This window comes from Sinocyclocheilus grahami, unplaced genomic scaffold, assembly GCF_001515645.1.
Source record: "Sinocyclocheilus grahami isolate Dianchi unplaced genomic scaffold, SAMN03320097.WGS_v1.1 scaffold1410.1, whole genome shotgun sequence".
Taxonomy (NCBI): domain Eukaryota; kingdom Metazoa; phylum Chordata; class Actinopteri; order Cypriniformes; family Cyprinidae; genus Sinocyclocheilus; species Sinocyclocheilus grahami.
The window spans coordinates 10,136-21,177 of NW_015506589.1; the positions used below are offsets into that span (position 1 = coordinate 10,136).

General features: G+C 41.2%; 1 protein-coding gene across 2 annotated transcripts; it reads left to right on the top strand.

Annotated features, from left to right (window-relative positions):
* The first annotated feature begins 26 nt into the window (after positions 1-26).
* LOC107570065 (DENN domain-containing protein 4B-like) lies at positions 27-10,565 on the top strand. 2 transcript variants are annotated; one of them, XM_016256255.1, is made up of 7 exons: positions 27-146; positions 263-438; positions 1,766-2,153; positions 3,884-3,983; positions 5,232-5,397; positions 5,476-5,534; positions 9,230-10,565. In XM_016256255.1, the coding sequence occupies exons 1-7, from the start codon at positions 72-74 to the stop codon at positions 9,373-9,375; spliced, it is 1,110 nt and encodes a 369-aa protein (XP_016111741.1). In that variant the 5' UTR covers positions 27-71; the 3' UTR covers positions 9,376-10,565. The 2 variants fall into 2 exon arrangements, with proteins under 2 accessions (XP_016111741.1, XP_016111742.1); XM_016256256.1 differs by having other exon boundaries at positions 1,778-2,153.
* Positions 10,566-11,042: the final 477 nt, after the last annotated feature.

Below are 11,042 nucleotides of genomic sequence, written 5' to 3' on the forward strand. Positions count from 1 at the left end.
CACGTGTGTGTGTGTGTGTGTGTGTGTGTGTGTGTGCGCAGAGCTCTCTGTCTGTAGGGAGTGACATTGACATGACGGACATCCAGACGCTAGCAGTTCCTCTCAGGAAGTCGTGGGATTCTGCACAGGAAGGGGCGGGCATTGAGGTTTGTGACTCTTTATGCACTACAGTAACAGGCTGTTTTCATGCTGAATGAGAGCAGAATCGGTCTCGGTGTGTGTATCTGTGAGTGTGTGTTTATCTGTCTGTGTGTGTGCGCAGGTGCTGATGTCGAGCTGCTCGCTGTGCCGCAGCTGTAATTCTCTGGTGTATGATGAGGAGATCATGGCCGGCTGGTCGTCTGACGACTCTAATCTCAACACCACCTGTCCGTTCTGCTCCGCGCCGTTCGTCCCGCTGCTGAACGCAGAGATCTGTGACCCGGGGCCCGTCTGCAGGTGACGCAGAACTACTGAAACTAACCAAAAAAAACAAACGTTTGTGTTATTTGAAATAAAATAAACATTCACTGAAATAATACAAAACATAAACTTAAACTCATTTTATTTCAGCTTTATTTAAATTTATTATAACTTTTTTTGACTAAAATAACTAAAACTGGAACTGAATTAAAATGAATAAAAACTGTATAATAAGTAATAATATAAAACACAACAAAACTTTAAAATCAAAATAGAAAATATATAAAAATCTGATTCAAAATATTAATGAAAACTATCTAATTGATACTAAAATAACACACGCTTGAGTATTTGATTAGGGGAACTTTTCTCTCCTTTAGGATAATTTAATATTTTTTTAAAGAGTAGATTATAATACTTCAAATAATTTCTTCCAAATTAAATAATTTTAAGATTATGAAAATTCTACTTTGCCTTAAGAACAAAAAAATCACATTTTCAGTTAATTTGATATTTTTGTGTCTGAAACAAACAACTGTTGTTCAAAGTTCATAAGAATAGCAACACCAGAGATCTTTTGATGAGATCAACATCAGAGTTAAATTACTGAAATAACGCAGAATTTCAGGGGAATTCAGAGAAATGTTTTATCTTGTCTAACAAAAAAAAAAAGATTTTGTTTTTGTTTTAAAGAGATCTTAATATTTTAATATATATTATTTTTATTTATTATTAATATATAATAAATATTTTCCCCAAATTCAATAGTAAATTGAATAGGTTTTTTCCCCCCGATTTTCTGTTTTCCACTATAGCCAAGACCTCGAATAAATATGAATGTAAATATTAAATCTTCCTCTATAGTAAGTTTATAAATAGTTTTCTATTTGTGAAAAAAAGAATGTGGTATTTATGTGGTCAATATTCTCAACCATAAGTCGCTAGGAATCACAATGACGTTGATGTGAGAACAACATTCACACACACACACACACACACACACACACACATACAGTGGGGTCCAGTGGGGTCACACTCTACATCTGTCATTCAAAGTCTAATTTCAACTTTAAAATAAACTTTTTTAGGATATTAAAAAAACTATTTATAAAAAATGTGAAAAAATGTAAGTTTCTGCACTATTTGTACGATAATCAAATACTGATTATACTGAAGAAAAAAAACCATTTGAAAATACTTATGTACTTAGAAAGGGGGGGGGGCACTTATTCATATGGAGTCACATGATCTGATTGTGTGTGTGTCTCTGTCTCTGTCTCTGTCTCTCTGTGTGTGTGTGTGTGTGTGTGTGTGTGTGTGTGTGTGTCTCTGTGTGTGTGTCTCTGTGTGTGTGTGTGTGCAGCGTGGAGCGCAGTAACCTGAGTGCGGAGGATGAGATGCAGAATATCATGCGTCCTCCCGCTGCTCCGGACGACACACTGCAGCACCTGTGCAACGGCGTCAGAGAGACGGACTCCAGCTCTGAGACCAGCAGCCAATCAGAGAGCAGCGTGCCGTCGGTGGGCGGGGCCCCGCAGGTGACGGTGGCGTACCTGAGCCCGCTGGTGCTGCGCAAGGAGATGGAGAGTCTGCTGGAGAACGAGGGCGATGCTGTTCTCTCTCAGGTCCAGCTGCTGGACAGTCACTCCATCCTCTTCTGGAATCTGGTGTGGTACTTCACTCGCCTCGGCCTGCCCAGTAACCTGCTGCAGCTGCTGCGGACGTCTCCGCTGACCGCACGCCTCGCACAGGTCTCACTCACTCACTCACTCTCACACACACTCTCATATGCGCACACACACACACACACACACACACATATATCGACAAACATCCCAACCCTAACCATACACACTCTCGTACACACACACACACACACACACACATATATCGACAAACATCCCAACCCTAACCATACACACTCACATACACACACGTGCACGCACGCACACGCACACACACACACACATAGAGACACACACACACACACACACACATACACACGCACACACACACACATATCGACATACATCACTAACCCTAACCATACACACTCACTCACTCACACTCTCATACATACATACACTCCCATAAACACGCACACACACACACAAATATATATCGACATACATCACTAACCCTAACCATACACACTCACTCACTCACACTCTCATACATACATACACTCCCATACACACGCACCCATACACACACACACATATCGACATACATCGCTAACCCTAACCATACACACTCACTCACTCACACTCTCATACATACATACACTCCCATACACACGCACCCATACACACACACACATATCGACATACATCGCTAACCCTAACCATACACACTCACTCACTCACACTCTCATACATACATACACTCCCATACACACGCACCCATACACACACACACATATCGACATACATCGCTAACCCTAACCATACACACTCACTCACTCACACTCTCATACATACATACACTCCCATACACACGCACCCATACACACACACACATATCGACATACATCGCTAACCCTAACCATACACACTCACTCACTCACACTCTCATACATACATACACTCCCATACACACGCACCCATACACACACACACATATCGACATACATCGCTAACCCTAACCATACACACTCACTCACTCACACTCTCATACATACATACACTCCCATACACACGCACCCATACACACACACACATATCGACATACATCGCTAACCCTAACCATACACACTCACTCACTCACACTCTCATACATACATACACTCCCATACACACGCACCCATACACACACACACATATCGACATACATCGCTAACCCTAACCATACACACTCACTCACTCACACTCTCATACATACATACACTCCCATACACACGCACCCATACACACACACACATATCGACATACATCGCTAACCCTAACCATACACACTCACTCACTCACACTCTCATACATACATACACTCCCATACACACGCACCCATACACACACACACATATCGACATACATCGCTAACCCTAACCATACACACTCACTCACTCACACTCTCATACATACATACACTCCCATACACACGCACCCATACACACACACACATATCGACATACATCGCTAACCCTAACCATACACACTCACTCACTCACACTCTCATACATACATACACTCCCATACACACGCACCCATACACACACACACATATCGACATACATCGCTAACCCTAACCATACACACTCACTCACTCACACTCTCATACATACATACACTCCCATACACACGCACCCATACACACACACACATATCGACATACATCGCTAACCCTAACCATACACACTCACTCACACACACACTCTCGTACATACACACACACACACATATTAACATACATCGCTAACCCTAACCATACACACTCACTCACTCAGTCACAGAGGAGCTCAGCTGACGGTGTGTTTGTGTGTCAGGGGTCAGAGGGCACGGCGGTGCGCGTGAGGCTGCTGTGGGACACACTGACCCCAGATACAGAGCAGTGGCCGGCACTCTACATGCTCTGGAGGATTCACAGTAAGACACACACACACACACACACACACACACACACACACACACACACAAAGCCTAACATCAACACTCATAATACATTCAAAATCTCTTACCTGTTTTCACAAAACTTAATATTTTTCAACTAAAACCACACTGATCAGCAACTTCTCGTTAATGAGTGAATGTGAAAACATGTCAAAGTTTTGAATGTTACCATGATGCAAAATAAATACTATATAACCAGTGTTGGGGAAAGTTACTTTTAAAAGTAATGTATTTCAATATTGCGTTATCCATACAAAAGTAACAAGCTGCGTTACTTAGTTAGTTTTTATGGAAAATAATGCATTACATGACTTCTGCAATATTTTTTGTCATCTGGGCTGGGCTTGTTTATTTGTTTTTTTAATAACAAAAACCCAAAAGCTGAAGGAAGAGCCTCTGTCTCTGCACTCACTCCTGATTTCTCTCAGCATGAAGACAGGAGAGCTGTCAGTCAGTACATGGGAAGGATCTGGCATTTCTTACCTGAAAAAGTCAACCAGATGTTTTGTTGTAAATTTAAAATAATGAGTTACTTTACTAATTACTTGAAAAAGTAATCTGATTATGTAACTTGCGGTACTTGTAATGCATTACCCCCAATACTGGGGTATACATTACTATATACGTATAGTAATGTTGTTGAGATTTTTTTAATTTGAATATATCATTGTATAAAATTTAAAACAACATATAATCTGAGAATTACTCGTATTTAGCCCATTGGAATGAATTTATAACTCTTGATTGCTCAGATACAGTCCAAATGTATGAAAACTACATAATTTCTATCAAAACAACACTCTGAAATATTTTCAAACAAAATAAGTTCATACGCATAAGCATTCACTTTCAGATAAAAAAGTGATCAGTTTTTCTTGCTGCAATGGTTCATCAGTAGACATACATATTCATGTTCATCAACAAAAGACTAAATATATTTTACATGAAACATGTCACATGTATTTAAATGGTTATATATCTTTAAAAAAATTGTAAAAAAGAAATGCAAAGCATCGCTCCCTCACTAAAAACTGCATTTTTTAGAATTTTTTATGTATCTCTTCTGGGTCAAAACGGACACCAATGCATTATGAGAGTAACACTCATCAAGCGCAAATGCAAGTAAAATCAGCACTGGCGAGTATATGTACTCTCCTACAGTATTACAGTATTAATAATCTGTCGATTCCCATTATTTAATGTGATTCCCCTCCCGTCCTGCAGGTGGCGTCCCCATGCGCAGCTACAGCTGGCGGCATCACAACCATCCCTTCAACCTCAGCTTCCTGGAGGAAGTGCTACGCTGGATCGGTCTGAACGAGGTACACAAGGCCATCGTGCTCTTCCTGGATACAGTTGCTAAGCAGCCCGGCACTCCGCGGATACAGAGGTGAGGAGTGGTGAGAGCTCAGGTGATGCTCAGGTGAGTCTGAACGCGCGACTGACGTGTGTTTGTGTGGATCTGCAGGAGCCTGTACAGAGAGATGCTCTTCCTCACGGTGGCCGCCATGGGCAAAGATCACGTCGGTGAGTGGCGAAGGACCATCAAACTCCAATAAACGAGCAGAACCCGTGCAGTTTTTATTTTGACATCTATTTTTATGTCTGTTTTAGTAGGTTTAGTACTCCAACTTAAAGGGATAGTTCACCCAAAAATCAACATTTGCTGTTAATTTACTCACACCATCCAATATGTCCCTGTTGAAAGAAAACAGCATATGATGGTTAGGTATGTTTTAAAGCATGGTAGCTGGTTTAAGCAGGTTATAAGCTGGTCCTGAGCAACTAGCTACCATGCTTCAAAACATACCTAACCAGCATATGCTGTTTTTTTCAGTAGGGGTAGTTGACTTTTTTTCTTCAGTAGAACAGTAAAGAAGATTTTTAGCTGTAACCGTGGACTTCGGTGATTCATAAAATGCAGGTCAATGGCTACCGGCACTTTGAGAGTCAAAAACGCACATACAGGTGACACAAAATGAATCCCTGTGGCTCCTGATGATATATTGAGGTCTTATGAAACAAAACAATCGGTCTGTGCAAGAAACTGAACATTATTTACAACATTATTACTGTAATCCAGAGCCTCAGGCAAAATCTTTTCTATGAACTGATTCTTTCGGACAGTTCAATTCAATGAACAGGTTCAATTCACCAGTTCGTTTACGTGTATATATATATATATATATATATATATATATATATGTTGGGGAAAAAAACAAAAACGAATAGAATAGTTAGGTGCTAGTATTAATTGGTCAGGTGCTGGCGAAAAAGATGTCTCTTTAGACTTTTTTTTGAAAATGGCTAAAGACTCAGCTGCTCGAATTGAGATCGGCAGGTCGTTCCACCAGCTGGGAACAGTCCAGGAAAATGTCAGAGAGCGTGATTCTTTGGGACGGAACCATGAGGCGTCGTTCACTTGCAGAACACAAGGAGGGCACATAAGTCTGAACTAGTGAGTTTAGGTATACTGGTGGAGAGCCAGTGGTTGTCTTATAACAGTACCTTGAATTTGATGCGAGCAGCTATTGGCAGCCAGTGCAAACTGATGAAGAGAGGTGTGACGTGGGCTTTCTTCGGCTCGTTGAAGACCACTCTCGCTGCTGCATTCTGGATCAGTTGCAGAGGCTTGATAGTAAATGCCGGAAGGCCTGCCAAGAGAGCATTACAATAGTCCAGTCTGGAGAGAACAAGAGCTTGGACAAGGAGTTGTGCAGCTTGCTCTGATAGGAAGGGTCTAATCTTCCTAATGTTGTATAAGGCAAATCTGCAGGACCGGGTTGTTGTAGCAATATGGTCTGTGAAGCTTAACCGATCATCAATCACAACTCCAAGGTTCCTGGCTGTCCTGGAAGGAGTTATGGTTGATGAGCCTAACTGTATAGAGAAGTTGTGATGAAGTGCTGGGTTGGCTGAGAACACGAGCAGTTCTGTCTTAGCAAGGTTGAGTTGAAGGTGATGGTCCTTCATCCAGCCAGAGATGTCTGTCAGACATGCTGCAATGCGAACAGCTACCGTCAGATCTTCTGGTTGGATTGAGAAGTAGAGTTGAGTGTCGTCAGCATAGCAGTGCTAGGAAAAGCCAAGCTTCTGAATGACAGATCCTACTGATGACATGTAGATGGAGAAGAAAAGTGGTCCAAGCACTGAGCCCTGAGGAACCCCAGTAGCAAGAAGTTGTGACTTAGAAACCTTACCTCCACAATTATATTATTAAAGCATCCAATAATGATGTGAATCGTGGATATTTTACATGTCTAAAGCATATAAAGTGAATAAACTTGTCTTCTTCAGTTCATCTTTTTACATAATGAGAAACCATAAAAACTTTCATTTGGCCCTTCATTCGAGTGCTGGGTTCACGCGTGTGCAGTTCAGCGGCTCATTGGTCTTCGGTCCGAGTCGAACCGTTTCCTCAGTTCAGTGACTGTTGGAGGAACTGGAGCGCTGAATCAGATATGCGACTCATTTCCAGTTGGAGTGACTGACATGCGTCTGAAAGTGAGTTTTGATTGAGTAACTTGTAGATCTGTGCTGCTCGAGACATGAACTGTTTCAGACACTTCAGTCCGATTTGATGAGCTGGTTCAACTAGTTCATTAAAATGAACCAGTTCAAAAGAATGATTTGTTTGTGAACCGAACATCACTCTGGACCGTTTGCCTGAGGCTCTGGATTACAATAATAATTAGGGGTTCTCCGATCAGGATGTTTGAGGCCGATCGCAGAAAGCAGTATCTGCCGATACCGATCACCGATACCCATCTTTTTAAAGCCTTCTTTTTATAATTTATAACTATTTATAGTGATACTCCAATCAGGATTTTTAGACATTTATTCAGGGCCTGAATATCATTTTTGAAAATGGGGGAAATTCCCCTCTTAGGTGTCTCTTGTGAGAGAAGCAGCTTTCACACAGGAGTCCGCCACTGATCCGTGTTTACCACAAACACTACATTTATCCATTAGTTTGATTTCAAATCCTAACATTGTCACTGAAAGTGCTTTTTCAGCATTGCAAGTGGCAAAACATTTAAACTACTTTTCTTACGTTATCACAAACTTACCACTGACAGAAATAGTCAGCTCTACTGTGTTTCCTTTTGCATTGAAATCTTTATTACAAGCAATCCTGCGGTTCACTTTGTTTTCCTTCCTCCACGAGTGCCATCTATTATTGCCTTGTTTATCTAAAAGTGCTCTTTTCCTTTAAACCCAGCCAACAAGCTATATCTGTTAACTATGAAACACAGTAGAGTTTATTAATATGCATTTATGGTGTAATTACTACATTTTCGTGTCAATCCATGTTTATATTTACTGCAAACAATGCGCTGTTACTTTAATTCAGCGCTTGCAGCGCAGCAAACATAGACTCGGTGCTGAAACGATCTCTGCACTGCTGCAGACGCACCGCTCCTGAACACACTGCTGGACCGCAACCGTGTGCAGTGTGCACGCTTTATTATTCCGTTAACATGAGCGCGGAAAAAATACACACCACATACACACAGCAAACAGAGTAATGTGAACCTGGCGTTATGTGTGTGCGCTGCGAGTGTGCACCAGAAGAGCGTGCGAGCGCTGAATGGTTAAACACTGGCAAGAATGAAAAAGTAATGCAATTTATAAACTTTAGTGACGATGTGACACTGCCTCGATTGTGCAAGTTACAATTTTGTCAATTTTGTTCAATGAAAAAGGTTTTCAAATTACTTAAAAAAGTTATTTAATGAAGAAATATGAAGGTGAGTATGTCACCTTCAGCATTATAATGATTTCACCCGCGCCGGACTGAGACGGTGCCACTGCATGTCGTGCCAAACCTCTCACAGCAGCGTCATCAGCTTGAGAACGGTTGTTGGAGATCTGCCTTTTTAGAGAGCGCCGATCAATCATCCCAACGTGATTATCGGCCGATAGTGATCAGTAGCCGATCAATCGGAGCACCCCTAGTAATAATGTTGTAAATAATGTTACATTTCTTGCACAGACTGATTGTTTCGCTTCATAAGACCACAATATATCATCAGGAACATTCCAAGGAGCATAATTTCAGCTAAAAATATTCTTTACTGTTCTTGGATGGCCTGAGTGTGAGTACATTAACAGCAAATGTTCATTTTTGGGTGAACTATCCCTTAAGTTGAAGAGAATTTCAAATAATATTTAAAAAAAGTAAATGAACAATGTTTCATCTGTGTGTGTGTCGTCCGCAGCTTCCTTTGATAAGCGTTATAAGGCGGCGTATGTGCGCTTGAGCAGTTCTCTGGGCCGAGAGGAGTTGAGGAGGAAGAGAGTCCAGCCGCCCAGTCCTAAAGCCGTCGACTGCAGACGCTGCTTCCTGCTGCCGCTGGAGTGCTGAACACACACACACACACTCTGCTCGTCTCGTCTCGTAACGTCGCGTCTCATCGTCGTCTTCACGCTGCTTGAGGAGGAAATGCGACACCCAGTCCAAGCACTTCTGCTGGTACGTTGACTGCAGACGCAGCTGTGCATTATGGGAACGCGTGACCCTTTCACCAAAACTGCTTCTGTATCCCACAATGCCGAGCAAACTGACACCCGCCCCCACCTCGGACGATTTCATAGGATCTAGTGTGTGGCGTCTGGATTTACCTCGTTTATTTCTGTTTGTTTGATTTCATGGAACTCAAAGATGAAGATCCGGTTGTAAATGCTGGAAGGCATCATGGGAGTTTGAGATAATTCTGCACTGGACTGACGCTCTGAGCTCCTTCATGTTTGTGTGAGATGTTTCCCGACCAGCAGATCCATCCTCTCTATTCTGGACAGGACAGTTACTCCGTAAACTAGTCCGATTAGGACTAGTTAGTTCCTCTGAACCGTGTTTGTGTGTGTGTGTGAGAGAGAGCAGTGCTGCTGTCCAGCTACAAACACAAACATGTTTTATCCAGTCATTTTAAAGTTTTATTTTATCCAGTAATTTTAAAGGCTTTCTCCTGGAAAATCATGACTTCCTGTGATGCTCTGATTGGCTGACGTCCATGTGCTGCTGTCAGGATCACGTTCAGCTCGTTCACCCACAAACCATCTGCTTTTAGCATTGAGATGTTATTCTCATGACCATCAAACACATTCACTTCCAAACTCTCACTCGTGTGAAGAACAGATCATTTACAGACAGAAATCATGGTTCTGTCATAATTTCCTCTCATTCAAACCTGACTTTCTTTCTTCAGTGAAACACACACAAAGAGATTCTGAGAAATGTCCCAGTGTTTTCTGTTCATATAATGAAAGTCAGCGGGTCCAGAGTTGTTCGTCTCCCAGCATTCTTCAAAATACATTTACATTTATTCATTTATCAAATTATTCATTTTCAAAACATCAGAAGACATGAGGAGAGGGAATGATGGCTAAATTGTCTCATTAAATGCACACATCAGGGTTGAATTTGTAGATTTGATTTTATGCTGTTGTCAGTCCTGTCTGATGATGATTTATTTTTTCCATATGCAGTAGGAGTCCAGGATATAATATAAAACTATGAAGGAACTAGATTAATTCAATCCAGCTGACTTCCTGTACATTTCACAGTACAGTTCACAAACCATCTGCTTTTAGCATTGAGATGTTATTCTCATGACCATCAAACACATTCACTTCCAAACTCTCACTCGTGTGAAGAACAGATCATTTACAGACAGAAATCATGGTTCTGTCATAATTTCCTCTCATTCAAACCTGACTTTCTTTCTTCAGTGAAACACACACAAAGAGATTCTGAGAAATGTCCCAGTGTTTTCTGTTCATATAATGAAAGTCAGCGGGTCCAGAGTTGTTCGTCTCCCAGCATTCTTCAAAATACATTTACATTTATTCATTTATCAAATTATTCATTTTCAAAACATCAGAAGACATGAGGAGAGGGAATGATGGCTAAATTGTCTCATTAAATGCACACATCAGGGTTGAATTTGTAGATTTGATTTTATGCTGTTGTCAGTCCTGTCTGATGATGATTTATTTTTTCCATATGCAGTAGGAGTCCAGGATATAATATAA

Excerpts from the sequence above, each read along its gene's own strand:
- LOC107570065 (XM_016256255.1), top strand. The coding sequence starts at position 72 with ATGACGGACATCCAGACGCTAGCAGTTCCTCTCAGGAAGTCGTGGGAT. Across the intron at positions 2,154-3,883 it reads TGACCGCACGCCTCGCACAG|GGGTCAGAGGGCACGGCGGT; the intron begins GTCTCACTCACT and ends TTTGTGTGTCAG. Across the intron at positions 3,984-5,231 it reads CATGCTCTGGAGGATTCACA|GTGGCGTCCCCATGCGCAGC; the intron begins GTAAGACACACA and ends CCCGTCCTGCAG.